Source organism: Ciconia boyciana, chromosome 9 (assembly GCF_034638445.1).
Source record: "Ciconia boyciana chromosome 9, ASM3463844v1, whole genome shotgun sequence".
In the NCBI taxonomy this organism is placed as follows: domain Eukaryota; kingdom Metazoa; phylum Chordata; class Aves; order Ciconiiformes; family Ciconiidae; genus Ciconia; species Ciconia boyciana.
Window position 1 is genome coordinate 24,700,941 of NC_132942.1, and position 22,216 is coordinate 24,723,156.

The following is a 22,216-nucleotide window of genomic DNA, read 5'->3' on the forward strand; positions in this document are numbered from 1 at the left end:
TGAGATGGTGCCAGCCCGCTGCTTGGCTGCCTCCTGCGGCAGCACTCCCCTGGCAGCCGGGGCTGTGGAGGGTGATGTCAAGCCCCTGCATGTGGGTTCTGCCACACCCACCCCTGGAAGGGCTTTGCCTCTGCATTGCTGGGCCCTTGCTATCCCGTGGGAAGGGAGGAGCCCTGCTAGGGACAGAAGGGCATAAACACATGCTGGGAACAAGCTTTTTTTATTCAAAGAGAGTGCAGGGACTAGTAACTCACTGCAGAAGTAGTCTCTCAGCACAGGAGAGGGTCTTCATTCCACATCCAGGTGCATCCTTGGTGCACCATACCAAACAGGCAGCGCAGGCCCCTGCTGCTGGAAGAGCAGGAAGGTTCCTGCTAGAGGCAGCATCACAAATGCTATTCTTTTCCCTTTGGAGAACCATGAAAACCAGAGTGAAACCCCAAAATCAGACTGGAGGCCCTAGCAAACTGTCCTTTCAGCAAGGCCACCCTCCAGGGATGGTTTTGCCTGCCCAGCTCATCACAGCTTCTCCAGCCTGTGTGGCTTTTGGGGCAAGTAGCAGCACAAAGAGACCACATCAAGACTTAAGGCACTTGCTGGAGCCAGCTGAAGGAGCCGCCTCTAAAGCAGCGGGGATTTCCCTGCTTTGGAAGGCAGCTGGCTGCTCCCTCCCCTGTCCTGCAATATCTGCCATGAATGGGTCAGGGGTGAAGGCCTTCACATAGCCACATCCTCTCTGGGGTGAGCACTGTCCTTTGGATCACATCCCACGACCTCCACAGAGAAACCACCTGTGTCCACTTCAATGCTGTGGATGCTGAAGTTGCCCAGTCCCTAGAAAAAAAAGTTACAGGTTGGGGCAGGACTCCAAGGTCCTGGGGAGGGCTAAGGGGACAACAAGCAATCTCATCCCACTTATGGTGGGATGAGATACTCCTAGTGTTTGCACTATATAAAGCAAGCTTCTGCAAGCCACCTGCGACAGTGAACCTCCTGGGAACTCAAGTCTCACCTCAGTCTTCGCTAGAATTTGGTGCAAAGCCTCTTTCTGCTGTGGGCCTTTGGTTAAGACATAAAGGAAGCCACCGCCACCAGCCCCAGCCAAGCACTGCCCGTAGACATAGGGCCGGAGAGCATCCATCATGCGCCCAACGGCCAGCGGCTCACACCCAGGGGCCATGCATTTTTTCTGCTGCCAGTAGCGGTCCAGACACTTGCCGATGAGCAGCAGGTTACCTACAGGGGAGAGGATACTGCAAACAATTTGCCTCTATTTCTTGCCCAAGGGGCAGAAACCTGTCCCTGTCTCTCCTGCTCAGCCCATGCTAAATTCCACCTTCTCATCTACCCAATTCTTCCCAGCTCTGCCTGCTGAGCAAGCAAACCTAGCCCTGTTACATTGCTGTTTATTTTTAATCCTCCACAGACGGAGAATTTGCTTGCTTTAATGCTTCGGCTTACCCTCCCCAGCATCCCAGCAGCCAAAGGCCAAATGAATCCACCGGACAGGCTAGGCACAGCCCCCAGCCCCATCATGGATGGCTCATAGAAAATCAACCAGACTTGGCATGTCTAATCCCCCCTTCCTCAAAGACTTCATTCAAGCCTGAATTTTGGGGCATTGCCTGTAATGTGCTGGGTTTCGGGCTTTGCCAGTAATATGCCAGGCCTGGGGGAAGGATTTGAGGCTTCTGCAGCTGCCCCAGCCTTTGCCCCCCAGGAATGCACAGAGTCTCCCCAGGGAAGTCTGTGTTTCTTCAGTCGTTAAAAGGGCCAGCCTGTTCCAGGGAAGGGGGCTCACACCTTGCCTCAAGGCCTGCGCACACTCCTCGGCATTGCTCACCAGCGCGTCGGCGTTTTGCACTGCGGAGGGCAGCCTGGCATACCAGTTCCTCACCACATCCTGCAAAAGGCCACAACGTCCCTGTCACCATCTGGCTGGCTCCAGCACTCCAGCAGCACCTGGGGAGGTAGTGCTGCACCTGCAGCCTTTGGTGCCAGCTCCCATGGGGGTGGTAAAGTTCTACACCAACGAAGGGGACAGGCACCAAAGACCGTGGGGGGAGCAGAAGCCAGAGCCTGTGGCACCCAGGGGCACCCAGGCGTTACCTGGAGCAGGTTGCGGGCCAGGCGAGTCTTCCCCGTGTACACCAGCAGCAAGTGATTGTTGAGGGTCTGGGTAAAACCGGTGGGCACCGAGATCTTCTGCACCTCCACCCTGAGCGGCAGCTGGGCCTTCGACCTCCCGATTTTGATGCTGGGCACAAGCCCGCCCACCTGGTCCTGCCAACCACCGCCTGCAGGGCAGAGGGTCCTCAGCCACTGCCAGGACCCCACCCCACAGGCTGACTGCTCCCCACAGCCGCTACCTGTTGTGAGCCTCTGCTCCAGGTGCAGCACGGCGTGGATGAGGGACTCGGTGCTGGCAGCCTTCCCGGCCGCCTGGTACAGTGATGCCATCACCGCTCCCGCCAGGATGCTGCTGGTGCCTGCAGGGAGCACAGGCAGGGCCAGGGCAGCGAGACACTACACATGCCCGTGAGAGCCACGGCCGGGCTCCCGGCTGCAGGGCAGCGAGGGGGATGCCCCATCCTGGTGCTGGCAGCAGGAAGGACTCTCCGGCACCAGTGAGGGACTCCCCAGCCCTTTCCCCGCCGACTTACCGAGGCCAGACCCGTGGGGCAGCTTGGACCAGGTGTGCACCTCAAACCCACCCCCAAAGCTCTCCATCAGCTGGACCCGCAAGGGTTTCTGCGAGGGGAACTGCACGACCTGGGTGCAGATGAAGGCAGCTTTGAGCAAGGCTCCTGGAAACAAGAGGAGAAAGCAAAGCTGATGCCTGCTGCGCTACCTGCTCCCTCACCCCATCATCCCCAAAAAGGGCCACCCTGGCACCATGGGGTCAGGACACCCAAGGGGACATCGGGGGTACGGAGACAGGCTGTGCAGCTGGTGACACCCCACCTGGCGCGTGCGGCTGGCAGTAATCCTGCAAGTGCTCCAGCTCCCGGCACACCAGTTCCACCGCTGCCTCGCTCTGTGGTGTCCCACCGAGGCTGACGAGGCGCAGCTCCAGCTCACTGATGCGCCGCACCCGGGCACCAATGGGCCGGCACCCGTCCACCAGCACCGCAACATCCACCACAGCCCCCCCATGCTCGTACGTGATGGGGGGGGTGTCGCTCCAGCCACCTGCCGAGGCTTACTGTCAGCTCCCCATGGCACCCCGACTTCTCATCCCCAACACCACAGGGGAGAGACATGGATCATCTGGCTGGGGGGATGCACTCACCAGAGAGGTCCAGGCGAGCCGGACACGTCACCTGCACCCAGTGCCCCAAGGGTGGCAGCTCCACCTGCCTCACGGTGACAAACTGGCACGAGGACATCACTGCCTGCCGGATGAGGATCTGCTCGGCCCCCTCATAATGCCGAGCTGCCCTCACCAGCAGAGCTGGCCTGGGAAAACAGGAGATGCTGAGTCCACTGCCGCAGCTCCCTGACTGCCAAGGCCTGGGATGGGGCAGCAGCTGCTCATCAGCCACAGCTTCACCTGCTCATCCACTTCTGCCGCTCAGCAGCCAGCTCCTGGACACCACTGGCAATGTCCCCACTCTCCAGGTGCCTGAAAGCTGAGGCCCACTCCCTGTTGGCAGCAGGCCCGCTCCGCAAGCCCCCTTCCCCTCGTGCCATGCAGCCCAGGACGTCGGCGATGCAGGCGAGTGCCCGGGCTGCAATGCCAGTGTCACCAGCCGTGGAGGCAACTAGAAATCAAAAGGAGGCTGCAAAGCCATAGCCAGGCCTGTGGGTTGCCCCAAACCAGCCCGCTTCTGCAATAAGCCAGCTCCAGGGGAGAGGGACTCGCATGGCTTGCGCCCACCCCGGCTAGTCAGATGCCGCGGTGCTCCCCATGGGTTCCTGCAATGGCAGGTTATTGGAGGGGCTGGGAAGCACCAAACAGTGCCGATACCCAGAGACGTAAGACACAGCTTGTGCAAGTCCAGCTCACCGTCGTCCAGCGTGCCCAGCACAGCCTCGTGGTAGCCCTCATGGACAGCGCTGCGGATGAGCGGCAGGAGGCTGCTGTCCTGGCGCCCCAGCAGCACCCGCCGTACCTTGCGTTGGCCCTGCAGGAAGAAGAGGGCCCGGCGGGCACCCAGCTCGGCTGCCTTGTCCAGGCAGGGCAGCAGCTCCTGCCAGGACATGCGCCAGGCTGCCCGCCAGCGTGCTAGCCGCTCGCCAGCCACTGCTGCTGGGGCCAGCAGCCACAGCACGTCCTCCAGTCCCAGCGCTTCACAGGCGTGCAGCACTGGAAAGAGCCGGGCGCTGAGCAGGCAGCGGCTCCTCCTCGGCATTTCGGCATCCCAAAGGTCCCCTTCCCTGATGGAGGGAGAACCCATCAGCCCCGCCCCAGGACTCAAGGACACCTTCCAGGAGGGGAGCCAGGACACGGGATGGGTTGCGGTGGCCACAACACCTCGCACTGCAGCCATCCCCAGGGGAGCCAGGTCTCCTGTCCCATCCTGGCACATGGCACTTACTGTATGCCTGTCCGATGGAAAAACTCAGCCCAGGGCACGTTCAGGTAAGTGGCTGCATCGGCAGGGCTCTGCAGGTGGACAGAGGGGACAGTTACACCCCGGCTTCACGGGGGGCCTCGTGCCACCTCGCTGCCCCCATACCTGCCAGTCGTCGAGGCGGCCTGTGAGCGTGAACACACGGCAGGGCAGGTTGTCCAGCCGGACGTGGTGGCCCTGCAGGACAATGTCGCGCAGGGGACAGCCCTGCAGGGCTGGTGAGGAGCCTGCAGCGAGGCCTGAGAGGAGGCAGCCGGGACCGATCTCCAGGGGACCCTGTGGAAGAGGCAGCAGTGCATGGAGTGGCACAGCCAGCCCCAGAGCAGCCCCCAAACCAGAGCCAGACCCTGACCTCAGAAGTGGACAACCACCCCGGGCTTTGCCCCCAGGGAGAGGGTCTGCCCTGGTCCCCAGGGAGGGACAGCCCAGCGGTGACAGCCTCCTCCCCTTGCCCGGGGAGGGTGACAACCACCAGGGTCCCCAGCACCAGCCAAAAGGCAGCCAAGAAGAGGAAGGGCACCCCAAATCTCACAGCCATGGGTACCCCATCCCAGCCAGGGCCATCCCACCCCACCTGCCCGTTCAGTGCACTGAGGACTCGGGGGTCCCCCCTGGCCACATACCTGGAGGTGACAGTGCTGGATGACACTGCCAGCCGCCAGCCGCACGGCTCCTTCCAGCAGGCAGTTGGTGACCGAAGAGCCATCCTCCAGGAGAGAGGGCTGCTGCCGGGGGTACAGAGGCACGTGGGACCGGGGTCCGGCCACGCAGCCTGGAGCGACGCCCAAAAAACGTGTGTGAGCAAGGCTGGGGATGGAAGGACGTACGTCCACATGGGAATGGGCTGTTTTGCAGAAGCGGAGGTGGCTGGCAGAGCGGGGCAGGAGCGTCAGGCTGTGGATATGGTTGCTTGCAGAGGTGGTCATGTAGTCGTAGGATGCGTCAGGGATGCAGGCTGCAGGGGGGCAGGAGAGCTGTCAGCACACCGATGGCAAATGTGGGTGTGCCTGACACCCACATGATCCAAGGGCAGCCAGGCTGAACATCCCCAGTCGAAGGGGTGAGGAGAGAACACCTGGGGACCTGCAGCTGTGGGGAGAAACAGCCAGGTGCCAGGCCCTGACCACCCCATCTCTCCCCATGCAGGGGAAGAGGGTTCAGGGATGGGTCACGTCGCGCGCACCCACCGCAGCATCACTCACCCATGCTAAGAGGGAAGGCGCGGAGAGCTGTCCACAGCACAGAGCGGGCGCTCCTCACGCGGGTGTCACCACCACCCTTCACGAAATCTTCCTCCATCATCCCCCCTGCCATGCACAGCACGATGTCGAAGAAGAGGGAGAGCTGGGGAGAGAAGGGACCTGTTGTGTGCAGCCGGGCCAGCCAGTGCAGCCACCCTGACCCTCACCCTGCTGCTGGGTTGCTCCCCTCCTACCACCTCTCCTGCCCAAATCCAGCAGCACAGGGGCAAACAGGCCCTACAGAGATGCCCAGCAGCAGCACCCATGGGGAAAGGGGTCCCGTCCCCCATGGAGGGACTGTCACCTGGATGGGTGGTGCCCCTGAGTCCAGCCCCATGTAGGTGCAAGCATCCAGAGGAGGGATGACATGGGTGGCCAGAAGCTGCTCAGCGGCATCCGAGGAGAAGAAAACCACCCCGCAGACCTGCCAGGGCACAGCAGGGTTGAGACCACAGCCATGGTGACATGAGGGACAGGGCTGGCAGGGCCACCGACGCCCAAGTTGTGTCGTACCAGTGGGACAGTGCCGTTGGGCCCCGCGCACTGCTGGATCTGGGCCTCCGTGCCTTTGTAGATGATGTCGTGCACCAGCCCCTGGGACCAAGACCACCCTGATGAGCTCTTCAGGGCGCCTCAAGCCAAGCAGCTGTGTCAGGGCTGGGACCTTGGCACCCAGGGGACTGAAGGGGTGGGGACTCCTGTGCCTCCAAGGGATGTCCCTTGAAGGGGGAGCTGCTCCTGACCTGCTCATCGGCAAGGTAGACCCCATGGTTCCTGGCATACACCTGGCTCCCAGGCACTGCAATCACTCTGACGCCCTGGAAGCCATCCCAGTCAATCCCTGGGAAGAGGGACAGAGACCAGTGCCCGCTGGGGCAGAGAAAGTACCTGCACTGGGCCCAACTACCTGAAAACTGGGCCCATGGCAGAGGCGGTGACAGCAGCATCCAGCCTCAGCCACCTTTCTGCGGGCACAACGAATGCTCCCAACTGCACAAGGGTCAGCAACACCTGTGCATCCACGCCCTCATGTGGGCATGGCACGGGCTGAACTGGCTGTGCCACTGCAAGCTCTGACCCCCGTCCCGAGCTGAAGCGGGTGCTGGAGGCAAGGCTGGCACCCACTCACCTGGTGCTGAGGGCATGGTGAGGAGCATGTCGGTGCTGCAGACCCACACGCCAGGCGGGGAGCCCACGCAGAGCTGCTGAGAGAAGGGCCATGTGCCCAGGGATGGCACAGAAGGGGGCCGGCCCTTGTGGGGCACCCAGCACCCATCCCACCCTTCTGGGAGCCTGCTAAAGGCACCCCAAAGGCTTCAGGGGGAGCCAAACCCACCCCCATGCCAGGGTGGCCAGCATTGCATGGCACGAGCCCAGGGCCCCATCCCACAGGCCACACAGACCCGGTGCGTCATGGTCGCCAGCAGGCTGTCCAGGTTGCAGACCAGAGCTTCGGCCAGGGCGCCAGGCTCCTCCACGGGCAGGCAGGTGAAGGCCCGGCCGCAGTCGTCGAAGGAGAAGTCACGGCCCTGGCAGGACAGGGAAAGCAGGGGGGGTGTGTCACAGGGAGGGAGAGGGTGCGAGGTGGCTCCGGCTCCTAGCCGTGTGACGGAGGGGTCCCAAGCTGGGCTGCAGGTCAGCTCTCACCATGTGCAGAATGAGGATCCGGGCTTCCCTCAGGACGTCGGAGCTCACCACCTGGGAGAGCAGAGCAGGGGACACTCAGCGGGGACGGGACAGCCGCCGCCCTCTCCAGCCTCCAGCCTCCCCGGGCCCACCAGAGGCTGCCACCCTGCTCCCCTCTCCCCAGACCGGGGCAGGCCCCTCACCGTGCAGCCCGCCCGGGCGCTGAGGTGCTCGGCCGCCACCAGCAAAGCGTTGAGGGTGGCCCCGCCGCTGCCCAGGCGAGCCCAGGGGTCCTCCACGGCCAGGAGGAGCGGGGGGGGGCGCGGGCCCAGGCCGCCCCTCAGCCGGCGGGCCTCCAGCTCTGCCAAGCGAGAGGCCGGCGGCGCTGAGGGCTGGCACCCCCCGCCCCGCCCAGGGGAGAGGGAGAGGGCGAGCGCCAGCCCCGCCGCTTGCCTCGCTGGAAGGCGGAGACGCAGCCGCCGCGCTGGCAGGTGAGGAGGAGGACGCTCCACTGCGCCGCCATCGCCCCGCCGGACCGTCCAGGACACGCTCCCTCCCGCCCCCTGCACGGCGGCCGCGGTGCCTGCTGGGAGATGTAGTCCAGCCCCCGCCAGCGTCCCCGCACCCGCTGCGGGAGGCCCGTGGGTGAGGGACTACATCTCCCAGCGTGCACTGCGCGGCCGGGCAGGCCCGGGCCGCTTAAAGGCACAGTGCACGCCTGCCCCGGCGCTGTTCTCCCCCCGGGAGGCTTGCAAAGGGGTAATGGGGGTTTTGACGTTTTTCTGCCCCAAAACGGGACCCGGCGGCGGCGCGCACCCCTGAGTGCCCTGGGTCATCCCTGTCACGAGCCCGCCCGGACTCAGCCCGGCTCCTCGCAGCAGGGTGGGGGTGCCCGGGTGCGAGCAGTGGGTGCTGGTGTCGGTGCGCGGTGGGTGCCCGGTGGGTGCGGGGGTGGGTGCCGCGGTAGGCGGCTCGTGGGTGCCCGGTAGGTACCGGGGTGGGCACCGGGGTGGGCACCGGGGGGTGCCGATGCGCCGGTGTGAGCGCTAGGCTGGGTACCGGGGATGCCGATGCACCGGGATGGGCACTGGGGTGAGGTACCGAGGTGCGTGCCGGCGGACGCCGGTGCGCCGGGGTGGGTGCCGGTGTGAGTACCGGGGATGCCGATGTGCTGCGGTGAGGACCGGCGGGGCACCGGGGTGGATACCGGGGAATGCCGATGCGCCGGGGTGGGTAGCGAGGCGGGTACCGGGGATGCCGATGTGCCGGTGTGAGTACAGGGCTGGGTACCGGGGTCGATACCGGGGTTGCCGGTGCTCCGGGTGGGCGCGGCGCGGCCCCGCTGGCCTCCTACAAGTCCCACAAGCCGCTGCGGGCGGCCGAGGACTACATCTCCCGGGCTGCCGGGCCCGGCCCCCCGCCCCGCACGGCGCGGCACGGCCCGGCCCCGCACGGCGCGGAGGGCGCGGCGTGGCGTGGCGCGGCGCGGGGGACGGCGGCGGCGGGGCCCGGGTGCGCCCGGCGGCGGGGCCGTGCCGGAGCCGAGTCAGGTACCGCAGCGGGGAGCGGGCCCGGGGGGATGCGGGCACGGCCCGGCTCGGGGGGCCGGTCCCGGGGGGCGGATCGCGGGCTGCGGCCGGGCGAGGCTGGCCGGGAGCTGCCGCGGTGCTGGGTGCTGGTCCCGGTGCTGGTTCCGGTGCTGGGTGCTGGCCTCGGGGAGCGTGCACCCGGCACGCATTGGATTCAGCCCCGGGGTGCTGGCCCCGCGAGGATGCGCTGGCCCCGGGTGCTAGTCCCGGCCCTGGGGTTCTAGCCCCTGGGAGGATGCGCTGGCCCCGGGTGCTAGTCCCGGCCCTGGGGTTCTAGCCCCTGGGAGGATGCGCTGGCCCCGGGCGCTGGCGCCGGTCCTGGGGTTCTGGCCCCTGGGAGGATGCGCTGGCCCCGGGCGCTGGCACCGGTCCTGGGGTTCTGGCCCCCGGGAGGATGTGCTGGCCCCGGGAGGATGTGCTGGCCCCGGGAGGATGTGCTGGCCCTGGGTGGTGGCCCCGGTCCTGGGGTGTTGGGCCCGGCAGGATGCACCGGCCACAGCCCTGGGGTGCAGCCCCAGGGTGCTGCCCGGGGAGGATGCACTTGCCTCGGGGAGGATGCTTGCCCTGGCAGGGTTGCCAGGGCTGGGGCTGGTGCTGCTGCCCTCTCCAGCCATGTGCCCCGGGGTGCTGCTGCGGGGCCCAGACCCCGGGGGGATGCTGGGGGCAGGGCTGGCGTGGCTGCAGAGGGGACGGGGGTGGGAGGGCTGGCTGCAGGTGCCCAGGGGTGTGGGAGCCAGCAGGAGCCCCCAGTCCCCACTGGTGCCAGTGTGTGTATAAGGTCCCTCAGCAGTGGTGTGACACATGGCCGTGTGACACATGGCGTCCCTTGCCTGTGTAGTGGCAGCCAGGATTTCACAAACACAGCACGAGCATCCCTGGGGAAAGGGTAGGAAACTGTGTCACCGAGCAGGGAAACGTCCCATGCCTGTGTCTGTGTGTGCGGGGTGCCAGCACGGGTGTTGGCGTGGGATCCGATCAGCGTCCAACCCGCCAGGGTGTGTGCCTGTCCCAGCATTGTGGCATGTTTCCCCAGATGAGGCACAGCTGCCAGAGCGGGGTTGGTCCCGGAGCCCGGCTTTTAGGGCCTGGCCATGCGCAGGGTCCCGACACACGCTGTGGCTCGGGTACTGCTGGCACAGGGGGAAGGCGAGGTTTTGCTCAGGCTCCAGCTGCAGAGCTGGAGCACTTATTGCAAAGCTCCCAAATATTTCCCTGGAGCGAAGGCTCCCCATTCCAGCAGGTAGACTTTTTTGGGGGGAGGACGGTGCTTGGGCAGCAGGAGAGCTCGGACCAGAGGAAGGGCCATGTCCCCTCCTCCTGCGAGTGAGCGAAAATCATGGCTCGGTGAAACCAAATAACATCAACCCCACAAAACTTGCTGAGCTCCCCTCTGGGAAGATGGCTGGGCTCTGAGCTGGTGGAGGAGCTTGTGCCCCCTGCAATCTGGGGGTCCCTCACCGGGGCCAGGGGCTCCCCCATATCCAGTACCGCCCCAAGTGGCAGCACTGGCTGCATCCTGGCCAGGGCAGTGAGTGGGGACGGGAAGTTGCTCAGCGCTTTGGGCTTGGTTTTCTTTTTTCTTCTCCTTTTATCGGAGCCAGATGTCGCGTCCGCAGCAGTGAAGCTTGGGGGGGGGGGCTGCCTTGGCTGCCATCCCCCCCTGCCGTGCGCGTGCCTTTCTGTCTGTCTGTCCCCATCTGGCAACGAGCAGCAGCCCTGCTGCCGGTTGTGTGTGGCAGCTGCCTGTCAAAAGCATTTCCCTCTCCTCCAAGGAGCTCATGGCGGTTTTCAGGATCGGCAAGATGCGCTCCACTCGCCTGCCCACGCCTCACTGGCGCCGGAGGCAGGCAGGCAGGGAGAGCAGGCAGGGAGAGCCCCAGCAGCTGCATGCTGGGGGAACCGACTCGGGCTTGAATTTTCATGCCCAAACAAGCTCCAAACTGCCACTTTTCGGCAAAAGGCTCCGGTGGCACCAAGGGCATGATGGTTTCCCCACCGGCTCTTGGCACGCCGGATGCTGCCCAGCTTGGCCCATGCCGAGGACCCGGCAGCTTAATGGCTTTCATCTCCTCCCGTTGCATTTAATTCTTGCAAGAGTGCAGACTGCTAATTGCTCTCCAGCGGCTCGGCTGGCTTCGGCACTTCTCAATGAGCTGTGATTTATCAGAGCCCATCAGTCCCTGGGGGTTTGGGATGCGGCGGGAGAGGCTGGGAACCTCCTCTCCTGCCCTGCTGCGCTCCACGTCGGGCTCCGGGGGATCTCTCGCCTCTGCATTGCTCTTTGCCATTGGCATCTCCCAAAAGCTTTTTCGGAGACTGCAAGAGATTTGGGCCCCAGCTCTGTGGCAAAGTCCCCAAAGATACCCCCAAGAACACACATGAATGAATGGTGAATATATGTAATGAGTTTGTGTATATGTATATATATATATGCACGTGATATATGAGTCTTTTCTTTTTTTTTTTTTTTTTTTTAACTGGAGGAATGGTTCAGTGCTGGGGCTCTAAAATAACTCCTCCAACAGTTGCTCTTGGGAAAACAGAGCAAGCTTCAGTCACTTTGCTCCAGGTGCCACCATGTCCCCAGCAAGGGACTTTTGATCTGCAGCAGTAATTGGGCTAATTAGGAAAATGCAAATGCTCCCCCTTCTCCCTTAGTGTCCGAGCAGAGCCCCAGCTAGCAGAGAGGAGAAGTCGTGTTCCCTGGGGGTGCAGGGCAGCACGGCTGGGTCTGCCCCTTGGCTCTGGCCAGCTCTGCAGGCATTCGGGGCCGGGGGGACAGAGTCTCCCCGCAGTATCAGGTGAGCAGCGAGTCCCCCTCCCCGCCTGTCCTGCTTTGGGGAGGAGGCTGCTGCTCCTGGCACAGGGAGTTGGGCGTAAGGAGGCCACGCAGTGAGCGTGGCCTTGGACTTATCAGCCCCCCTGGAGCGCAGGCGCAGGAGCTGGGGGTCCCCTTTTCCCCGTGGCAGCCTGGGGAGAGCCAGGGGGCTGTGGGGGGGCTGGTGGAGATGAGGGGGAAGTGAGGCTGGCAGATGGCCAAGCCGTGTCCCTTCTTGGGGATGGGGGCATCAGCCGTGTGGGCTGGCACACGTGGCTTGCCTGTCCCGATGAGTCCATGCATGTGAGCTGCGGGGGCAGTCAGCTACCTCAGCTGCTTCTGCCAGTGTGTGTTTGGGGGGGGAGGATGGCCAGATGGGCTCCGCAGCCAAAGCCTCCACACCCAGCATTGCCCCGTCGGACAGTGCAGGGTGTTCAGGATGGAGTGGGTACCTACAGGGTTCCCGCTGTGCTGCAGTCGAGCCGAGGGGCTTGGGATGCTGCTGGACTGGTCCCTGCAAGCCCCATCCACCAGCAAGGGTGGGAGCATCCCTTTTTGAGCTTTCCCACTGCTGGGACCTCCCCTGCGCCCCCAGATCCCATAGGAAACGACCTCGGCAATGGCTGGCTCCATCCAGCTCCACGCTGGGGATTTGGCCTCCCGTGCTCTTTCCTGACCCCGTCCCAGTGCCAAGGGATGAGCCCAAAATAACCCCTCCGGATGCTGGGCATGAGGAAACACCGAAATTGCTGCTGTTGCCAGCCAGGGGTGGAGAAGGGTTTAAAGCATGGGAAACCCAATTAACTCCATTAGCTGATTGAGCTGGCTGATAAGAGTATGATTAATTAAAAGGATGAAGAATAAGTTACTGGGTCCTTGCTGCCGTCCAGGTGTGGTGATGGCTTAACCCATGAAATTGACTTCTCCTGTTAATACCTGGTGCCCGGCTACCGCTGGCCGTCAATCCTTCATGGTATCAGTTAACAGCGTGGAGAAACATCAACATATATATGCCAACACTGGGTTCGCTCCCTGCTCCCTCTCCCATCAAGATTCCAGGGAGGGGAAAAAAAAAATCAAGGGGAAAAATATGATCCCTCTGGATGGGTGACGCAGGAAAGGACCTTCTTAATTAACTGCGCTTTTCTTGCTGGGTCTCGGTTTGGCTTTGGAAGCCAAGTAATGCAGAAGGACAGGAGTATTGTCCCCTCCCGCGCTGCCCCTGGCAGATTCCTGCTCGCCGTTCCCTGCGGAGCAGCGAGCTAACGTGAGCTGACGGCCCCAGCAGAGGTGAGCGGGCACGCTCTTCGGCACGCTCCCTGGCTAAATCAGCTCCTGGGGGGGCTGCAACCTCAGGCAGCCACTTGGGCCACGGAAAAAAGCAAATTTGAGCGGTTTTATGAATTTTTGTAGTAATCTCACTTGCTGAAACCTGGCCTGAAACCACCGGGTAAGGCACACCACCATGTGGCGTTTCTTTCTGCCTGGGGCTAAAGGAGGTTGGAGAAGATTCAACTCGCATCCACTCCATTCCCTGTTGAAAAAAAAACCAACCCTAAATCTCATTTTTTCCACCCATGACAGTAGGAGGGATGCTGGTCCAGGGGGGGGGGGTCCCTGCGCGCTTCCCTCTCCTCCACCTGCACAAGCTGGGCGCTGCTCCAGCACCCAGTCAGTGGTTCAGCAGTGGCAGAAGTGATGTCCCTGCACAGGGGCCATGGGATGGGTGGCACCTGGACACCCAGAGGCGCATTTCCTGGGGACTCCCGGGGGAATTTTCAGCCCCAGCATCCCCAGGGGGAGCAGCAGCCAGTGCAGGCAGCACCGCCTCTGCTCCTCTGCTCCCCTTCTCTCCCTGCCCCGAGCAGGGTGACATCCCATCTCCTGGTGATGGCTCCTTCCTGCACCCACCCCGTCATTTACTGGCAAGGAAATTGGTGCCAACAACCTCAGGATATCTTAGAAATGAGCAAACAAAACCGACAAGACCTAAAAAAGCCGGGTGGGGATGTGCCCGGCGGTGTTATGGCCGATGGGGAAGGGGAAGGTATCCTCCAGACCCCAGGGCTGTCACATCACTCCAGTGTTCATCCCGAAAGATTATACAACCTGAAATTAGAGATTATATGATTGGCAAAATCATCCAGCTGCAAATGCAGTGGAGCTATTTGCCAGGACCCTTTAATAGCCTCCCTTTGTTACCTCTTGCAATCAAAGAGAATCTCATGTTTGATGAGCACATGGTCTTCAGGAGGCGATTAAGGAGCGCAGGGGATGAATTTGGGAACCGGAGGGTATTTAACGGTATCACTGAGTAGCCAGACTTGCTAACCACAGAATAAATCCCGAAATCCCCTGTTATTTTAAGAAGGAGACATCAAAACCTGGTGCAAAGAGCCCCCACAATGCCCCCGGCCGGGGGGGCTGTATTTGGCAGAGGCAGGTTGGGTTTGAGGTTGGGAGCTGGCAGCGGGGGAATGGTTGATGCTTTTATATTATGGATGCTGGGGTCTGTAAGGACCAGTGCAGATGGAAGTAGCCGCCAGCCCCTGCTAGGAAAGTGATGACTCAAATAAGCCGCTGGTATTTAAGGATGCTGTAACGCGCATGAGCTGGGCTGGAGGATGTTTTTTTCCCCGCCTGCAGTCAGGGGCAGCTCTGGGAGGCCCCGGGATGGGGTCGTACAGAACGCACTCCAGATGCCAGCAGGCCGGGGTGTGCCAGGCAGCACCCGGCCCGGGCTGGGGAACCCGAAAGGGATTTTCCCCCTTTCACCGGGAACAAAAATACCATGAGCACGTGACAGCCGATTTCCTTCAGCCTTTAAAAAGCCCCGTGGGACGGAGAGCGGCGGAGCAGGGGAAGGGGCTCAGCCCATCCTGCTGGCGTCCCTGCCACGTCACTGCTAAAAGGGCCCGGAGTCGCCTTTTACCTCCAAAACCTTCCAGCGTTGTGCATCCGGGGGGGGTGTTTATCGCTTTTTACTGGCTTTATCTCAAACTCCTCTAGATGCAAAACCTCCCTTTAACAGCCACCCCTGCTTTTTCCGCTGGCAGCAACGCAAGAAACTCGATGCAGTCGCTCGCCGGCCATGCATGTGCTGCGTAGGCGTGTTAAAACCCCCCTGAGCCGGGGAAAAGACTTGGACAACGATCGTGCCTGGGATGTGCACCCATTTTCTGGCTCTTTCCTTTAAAGGCTGTCATCACTTGGACAAATATTTGACAGTGGTTAATGATTTCGGCAGGAGCCGTCCGTGCCGGGTGGTGTGATGGGCTGGGGGGGGGGGATTTTTTTGGTTCATGCTTAGGTCTCCCCTATCCCGGCAAGGAGCTTTTTGGGGGCTTGGCAGCCTCCGTCCCCAGTAAGAAAGCCAGCGTCTTCCGGAGGATGTTTTTTTGTAGGGAAGAGGCATCCCGGTGCCTGCCAGCTCCTAATTAGCACTGCTGGCCTTGGCGCTGGCCTAATTGGGGCCAGGGCTGAGCTGCAGAGGCAATGCCGCTGCAGGGTTTGGCCTTGGGGGGGGTCATACCCTGGCATCCCCCTCCCTGAAAAGCCCCAGGGGGGCCATGTCTCCGTCCCCCCGGGGTGATGGATCCTGCCCCAGCTCAGTGGCTGTGTTAAAAGGGGATTTTCAGCCTTTTTTTTTTTTTTTTTTTTTTTGGCTGAGGAGTGGGGTCTGGCTTTGCCCCCCACCCCGGCATGGGGGGCTCGGCCGCTCCTACTGTCCCTCCGCGGGCGCAGGCGCCGGCACCTCTGCCCCGGCTATTTTTACCCACCGGGATCACGAGCGAGCAGGTGACCTTCCCCGAGGGACGCTGCCACGCGGGGGGGGGACAGCCACCAGCGTCGATACCCGGGGTGGCCGTCAGGCTGTGAAACGGCTGTTTCCCGGCTGTCTCGGCGGCGGTGGCAGCCAGTGATGAGGGTTTTGGAGGGCTGCTTGTGGCTTGATAGAGAAAGAGGATTGCACCTACAGAAAGGAGCTGCTTGTTTGGCTCCAGAGGCAAGTTCATGGCTGAGCCTTTGTCTGGCAGAGATAGGGAGGGCACAGCCTGGGAGCTGCCAGGAACTCCCCAGCGCCACCGGTGAGGAGCCAGCACGGACAGGCGATGCCGGCATCTCGGCTCTCTTTGCACCCCTCACCTGCTTGTCCCCTTTGGGGATGGCTCATCCCCCACAGCACTGCCCCAGGGATGGGCCGGGTGGCGTTTTGCAGAGCTCAATGGGGAATAAACAAGCTCCTTGGCCCCCCAGCACCCTCCTCCTGCTCGGTACAGCCCCCCCAGCTCTGCTGTGTGCATCCGCTGTCCCTTAACTAGCCATCCCCTCCTTCTCACTCCAGGCCAGTATCGTCGTGGCCGTGTTCCTGAGCCAGCGTGCCAGCGGATCAGCTAAAGCCCAGGGACGATGAGCACTGTCACAACCAAGAGCCAGCCAGGGCCAGGACCTGGAGGAGCCACCAAGGAGCAGTGCCACGGCTGAGGCTGGTCTGCCGAGCTGTGCCGGACCCCCGCGCCACCGTGGTTGGCAGTAGATGCTCTCTGCCCGGCACGTGGAGCCGCCGGGGGCCCTCACCGCGGCCGGACCACGCGGATGGAAAGCTGCAGCCCGGCAGGTAGGAGCCCAATGCGGCGGCTCATGGGGAGGCTCTGCATCCCCCCCCGCTGTGGCAGCAGTGATTTAAAGCTCTTGGTCCTGCAGGGAGCCTCGCTGGCCGGCTGACGCCATCCCGTGCCCCATGCCCGAGCCCTATGCCGGAGTGGGCGCCCTCCCCGGCTCAGCCGCCCGCCGACCATGAAGTGCTCATTGCGCTTCTGCTTCCTCTCGACCGCCTTCCTGCTTGTCTTCGTCATGTCCCTCCTCTTCACCTACTCCCACCACAGCATCACCTACCTGGACCCCGGCGGGCTGGGCGGCATCCACCGGGTGAAGCTGGTACCCGGCTATGCTGGCATGCAGCGGCTCAGCAAGGGGGGGCCGTACCCCCGGGGCTGTGCCTGCCACCGCTGCCCAGCCGAGGAGGCTGGGGCTGCCGACTGGTTTGACGGGCGCTACGATGGCACCGTCTCCCCAGTGTGGACCAAGGACAACATGGACCTGCCACCTGACGTCCAGAGGTGGTGGATGGTGAGCGAGGGGATGGGTCCCCCAGCGGCATGCTCTGGCACGGGGGGCATAGCTTTCTTCTCCACTGGCAAGGAGGGGGCCACTGGCTGATGTCCCCCACCCTCCTTCTGCCCCCACAGATGCTGCAGCCCCAGTTCAAGTCCCACAACACCCACGAGGTCCTGAGCAAGCTCTTCCAGATCGTGCCGGGCGAGGATCCCTACCGGTCCCGCGACCCGCACCACTGCCGCCGCTGCGCTGTGGTTGGCAACTCGGGCAACCTGCGTGGCTCCGGTTATGGGCTGGAGATCGACGGGCATGACTTCATCATGCGGTGAGGGCAGGGGACCACTGCTGGGTGCACTGCCTGCTCACTCAGCCCCATGGGCAGCGCAGAGGCATGGGGTGATGCTGGCAACGCCAGTGGGTGCTGAGCTCCCACTGTGCACCGCAGCAGCATTTCTGGGTCTGCTGTGGGTCGGGAGATGCCGGAGGGGTCATCCCTGTGCCATACACCACAGCCACAGCCTGGGTCCAGTTGCTTGGTCAAGGAGCCCATCATGGGTCCCGTCAGGTGCTGGGATGGATGGGAGCGGGTCCAGCCCTGCTGCCTTCCCTGGGCTGGCTGGAGGAACCCTCAGCTTATCCCAGCACCCTGAACAACCAGCAAGCTGGGAAACTGCTCCTCGGTGCCATTCAACAGCTGGTGGGGGACACCCGTGTTGTCTGCAAGGAAGAGGGTGGCTGGGAGGGAGGGGTACCACCTTCCCCGCTCTCTCCTCAGGATGAACCAGGCCCCCACGGTGGGTTTTGAGGGCGACGTGGGCAGTCGGACCACACACCACTTCATGTACCCCGAGAGTGCCAAGAACCTGCCAGCCAATGTCAGCTTCGTGCTGGTGCCCTTCAAAACCTTGGACCTGCTCTGGATCGCCAGTGCCCTCTCCACCGGCCAGATCAGGTTGTAAGTACTCAGTGGGCACCAGCAGCACAGGGCTGGCCACTGTCCTGCTGCAGGGGCAGCTCCCAGGGGAGCAATGGGGATTCATCAGTTCCTCCCTCCCGGAGCATCCCCCAGTGCTGGTCCTTTGGCAGCTCAGGCTGGGGTTGGGGGGTGCAGGACCCCCGGGAGCTCATCTGCCTCTCCGCTTTTTTCCCCAGCACGTACGCGCCCGTGAAGCCTTTTCTGCGGGTGGACAAAGAAAAGGTAAGGGGAGCTTGTCCCAGCTGCTGCAATGAGCACCCGTTTGGCCATGACCCCTGTCACCCCATCTTTCCCAGGGGTCCCCCTGCATGTCTTGGCACTCCTTCCTGGGGTGCCGATGCTGAAGGGAGCATGGCTGGGGCTCCGGCACTAACCCCAGCCCATACTCCCAGGTGCAGATCTACAACCCTGCCTTCTTCAAATACATCCACGACCGCTGGACAGAGCACCACGGGCGCTACCCCTCCACCGGCATGCTGGTGCTCTTCTTTGCCCTCCACATCTGCGATGAGGTGGGTGATGGCTCCTCAGGGTCCTCCTATGGGCTGTGGGGTCCCAGATGGGCTATGGGGTCCTGGATGAGCTGCAGGGTCGCAGATGGGCTGCAGGGTCCCAGCTAGCATGGGATGGGTTTGCTGGGATCCTGAACCTTGCGGGGTTAAGGAGGGAGGTGGCTTCTTTGGGTCCAACCACAGCAGTTTCACTTGCTCCCATTGCCTAACACCATGGTGATGGGCATCCTTGAATGGTGGAAAGGCTGTGCAGGGGGATGTATGCCCTCGGTACGGTGCCAAATCCCCCCGGCAGTGTGGTGGGTGCTCAGCCGAGGGGGTCCCCAGCCCGGCAGGGGAGTCAGGGCTGGCTTACCCCCCTCCTCCCCACCGCAGGTGAACGTCTTTGGCTTCGGTGCTGACAGCCGGGGCAACTGGCACCACTACTGGGAGAACAACCGCTACGCTGGGGAGTTCAGGAAGACGGGGGTGCACGACGCCGACTTTGAGGCGCACATCATCGACATGCTGGCCAAAACCAGCAAGATTGAGGTTTACCGGGGGAACTGAGGGCTGCACCTCCTTTGGCTCCCCTGCGCTGGCCAGGTCCCGGCTGCCCGTGGGGGCAGAGGGCAAGGGTCTCCCCGGCAGCCTTGGGCGATGAGCGCCAAGTGGGCAGCGCGGCCCCATGCCACTGACGGAGCCACCCCGGCAATATTTGGTGCCTCCAGCAGCCAATCAGGTTCAGACCTAAAGGAGACTTCTTGCTTTTTTATTATTATTATTGTTGTTGTTATTATTATTATTATTATTATTATTATTAAGAAACCCGGCTGAGAAAGGATTTGTAAACACAATCAGCGACTGACCGGGCAGCGGGGGCATCCACCTCCCATCTCTTTACAGTCAAACCAAATGCTGCTCTTTTTAAAACAAGACAACCCCCCTCCCCCGAAGCTGGGTGACTTTGGGGAATGCCCGAGCATCGCATCCAGGCTGAGGGAGACGTGGTGGCTGAGCAGCCTCACCAGTGGAACCAGCTGCTTCTTTCTTCCTTTATTTTGATATATTTTTCTTTACGCACTTGGGGCAGCCGCCGCCGTCACTTCCCCAGGGAAGGCTCCCAGCACACAGGCAGGTCCCAGCACAGCTGCAAGCACATAGACCCGTCGCAGGAAGCCAGCAGCCCGGGGGAAGCTGACCATCGCCGATGCTCCGCTGCAGGCTGGCGGCTGCTGGCGCAGCCGGGCTGGGAGATGGAGAGGAACCTTGGCTTTGGGGCCAGGCATCCCCACTCCTCTTCCCAAGGACTGAGGAAGGGTAGGACAGATTTCAGGGGCGACCGGGCAAAAGGCAGCTAAGAAACCCACAGGAGCGGTAGCCTAGTCCCTCTGGCTGGGCTTCCTTGCAGGATGCTCGAGGGATGTGGCAGCAGGTCTGGCCCTGCCAGAGGGAAGGAGATGAGATTTCCCTTCACTTTCGGGCTGGGAAAAACCAGATTAGAGATAGCTGTAGTGGGTGAATGAACCGTGCTTTGGCTTTTGTGTTGCTATAATCAGACAGCTCTGGTGAGAAGCTGAAATCCCAAAGTTTTGCTCTGTTTGTGAGAGGGGGGCTTGGTTTACATCAGTCTGGTACAGCCGGTACCCTCGGGGTACCCAGGGCTTTTCAGGCTGGACAGGCTGCCCCAGGGCACAGGACGGGGAGATGCAGAAGGAAACTGTCTCCCCAGAGGTGTAATTAAAACCACTTTCTTTGGGTCAATCAGGCAGGTGGGGTTTTTTTAGGAGATGCTGGAAAGCTCAAGAAAAAGGCAATCACAGAAAAGGTCCCCCAGAGAGGGACCCTCCACCTGTGCAGCCGGTGACAGTGGTGGGTGCCCGGTGTGACAGCAAAGCCCCGTGGTGCTGAGACTGGGGCAGGAGCTGCAGGGCCAGAGCCCGACCGGTGGAAGCCCTGCCCACACCACTGGTTGCAAAAGTTATTTGAAGAACAATCACCATAGGTTTTTTTGGGCTTGGAGGTTTTTTTTTTACCCTTTTGTATCTGGCTTTTCTGTAGCAGCCTCTTACCTGTTTCTCTGCTTTGGTTTTCTTGTTTTTCAGGGTTTTGTTCTCTTTTTTTTTTTGGAGGTTTCTCTCTGCAATCGTGAAACATGAGGGTTTGGGTCGCCTGGAGCAGGCACTGAGCATCCCCCTGGGCTGGGGACCTTTGTCTTTTCTATCCACAGGGCTTTAAAACTAAGTTTTGTGGCAGGTTTTGGTAGAAGCAGTGCTGCCCCAGCGAGAACAGCCCGCCTGCAACCTGTGAGTGCCAGGGCCAGCCCCGAACCCCGCTCCTCTCCCCAGGATGCGGAGGCAGGTTATAGCGAGCCCTGGTCTCCACCTTCCTGGGTGGGTTTTTTTTTTTAGGGGAAGAAAACTAAAAAGAAAACCAACACAAAACCACGAGCAACAACGAGTGCCTTGACCATCTCCTGTCGGCTACACTGGGCTGTGCCTGCTCCCGTGCCACTGGTAGGGGCTTGGCTGATTTATCTTGGCAGTCGTACCCACCTCCTTCCTTGCACCGGGCTGCCTCTTAGCTGGGAAGTGCTGCTGGGGGAGACAGGGATGCATCCAAGCCACCACGCCAGTGGCTGGGGAGGCCAAATCCAGCATGACGAGGCTGGACCAGCTCCTGTCCTGGCTGAGCAGGGCCAGGCCAGACAATCACGGGGTGAGCAGAGACGTCGGGTACCAAACCCGGGTACCAAACGCACCGCCAGCACAGTGCTGGCATCCAGCAAAGGGCACGCTCGCGTCTCCTTGCTGCCCTGACAGTATTTTTTTGGCTCACTTCCTTTCCCTTCCCCTTTTTTTTTAAAAAAAAATATTATTATTATTTTTTTTTTAATTTAAGCTGTCCCACTGGGACTCACAACCACTTCTGTTTCTCTGGCAGAGCGGCTGCCAGCCACATGCACGAGGAGCATACTGCACGCCCGGCAGGGAGGGGGCCGCAGGCGCGGCACCGACAAGCACCACTGTACTGTACATAGAGGAGATGTAGGCAGAGGCTACAGGCAGGGGGGCAGACAGGGAGGAGGTGCCCAGGCTTGCCCACCTGGCAGAGGTGGTCTTCATCACACCGTGCCTGATGGAGCACCCATCGCCTCCCGCCCCGCTGGGAGAGGGAGAGACCAGTGCTCTGACCTAGGGCTAGGAGCAGGCGGGTGGCTTTGCCCATAGCCTCTGTGTACATGGGTACTTCTGCACACAACTGTCTTAAAACAACTTTTTTTTTTTTTTTAAAGTCAATAAAAACCATGCATCGGAACTGCTCTGTTTTTTCCTTCTGGTAGCCCTGCCTGCTATGCCTTCGCCTGCACCCTAGCCCGGGCGTCGGTGGGGTCGGGAGAGGAGGGAAAGGGAGCGGGAGGGTTTGTGGGGCCAGGGACGATCCTCTCCTCTCCTCCCCTCGGGCTACAGCTGGGCTGAACATTGGCCACCGGCAGCAATTAACACCGTCCACTGGAGCAGGAGCTGAGCCTGACCCCATGCTGGCCTGGGTGCCCAGCGGCAGAGCCCCGACACAACCCCTCCGGCCAGAGCCTGCCCTTAGGTGATGGCACTGCTCACCTAGACCCTGCATCCGTGTCCGATACAGCCCTCCTGACCATCCTTGGAGCCCAAAAAAGAGTCTCTGGAGGTCCCACACAGCCCATGCCCCTGAGCCCCTGCACGGGTGCAGGGAAGGACATGGACAAACTCTTGGAGTATGTAATTTTGAAAGGGGGTG

At 61.9% G+C, this 22,216-nt stretch overlaps 2 protein-coding genes across 15 annotated transcripts; one reads left to right on the forward strand and one right to left on the reverse strand.

The window, feature by feature from the left end:
- Positions 1-211: 211 nt before the first annotated feature.
- FCSK (fucose kinase) lies at positions 212-8,013 on the reverse strand. Of its 12 annotated transcripts, none has more exons than XM_072872213.1 (23): positions 7,898-8,012; positions 7,648-7,805; positions 7,466-7,516; positions 7,222-7,347; positions 6,948-7,020; positions 6,562-6,659; positions 6,332-6,412; positions 6,123-6,242; positions 5,780-5,921; positions 5,405-5,532; positions 5,201-5,299; positions 4,683-4,853; positions 4,542-4,609; positions 4,010-4,380; positions 3,554-3,764; positions 3,293-3,459; positions 2,965-3,192; positions 2,664-2,807; positions 2,370-2,489; positions 2,110-2,297; positions 1,804-1,903; positions 1,013-1,236; positions 212-834 (listed from the first exon to the last, which is right to left on the reverse strand). In XM_072872213.1, exons 1-23 carry the CDS (start codon positions 7,965-7,967, stop codon positions 718-720), a joined length of 3,255 nt encoding a protein of 1,084 aa, XP_072728314.1. In that variant the 5' UTR covers positions 7,968-8,012; the 3' UTR covers positions 212-717. The 12 variants fall into 12 exon arrangements, 10 of the variants coding, with proteins under 10 accessions (XP_072728314.1, XP_072728312.1, XP_072728310.1 ...); XM_072872211.1 differs by having other exon boundaries at positions 5,201-5,302; XR_012044091.1 differs by having other exon boundaries at positions 1,844-1,903; positions 5,201-5,532; positions 7,898-8,013.
- Positions 8,014-8,184: 171 nt separating this feature from the next.
- Positions 8,185-21,767, forward strand: ST3GAL2 (ST3 beta-galactoside alpha-2,3-sialyltransferase 2). Of its 3 annotated transcripts, XR_012044093.1 has the most exons (9): positions 8,883-8,994; positions 16,197-16,469; positions 16,556-16,981; positions 17,101-17,294; positions 17,745-17,924; positions 18,122-18,167; positions 18,338-18,457; positions 18,833-20,742; positions 20,848-21,767. XR_012044093.1 is itself a non-coding variant. In XM_072872220.1 (8 exons), exons 3-8 carry the CDS (start codon positions 16,649-16,651, stop codon positions 19,004-19,006), a joined length of 1,047 nt encoding a protein of 348 aa, XP_072728321.1. In that variant the 5' UTR covers positions 8,185-8,203; positions 16,197-16,469; positions 16,556-16,648; the 3' UTR covers positions 19,007-21,767. The 3 variants fall into 3 exon arrangements, 2 of the variants coding, with proteins under 2 accessions (XP_072728321.1, XP_072728320.1); XM_072872220.1 differs by lacking the exon at positions 8,883-8,994 and adding an exon at positions 8,185-8,203 and having other exon boundaries at positions 18,833-21,767; XM_072872219.1 differs by having other exon boundaries at positions 18,833-21,767.
- Positions 21,768-22,216: the final 449 nt, after the last annotated feature.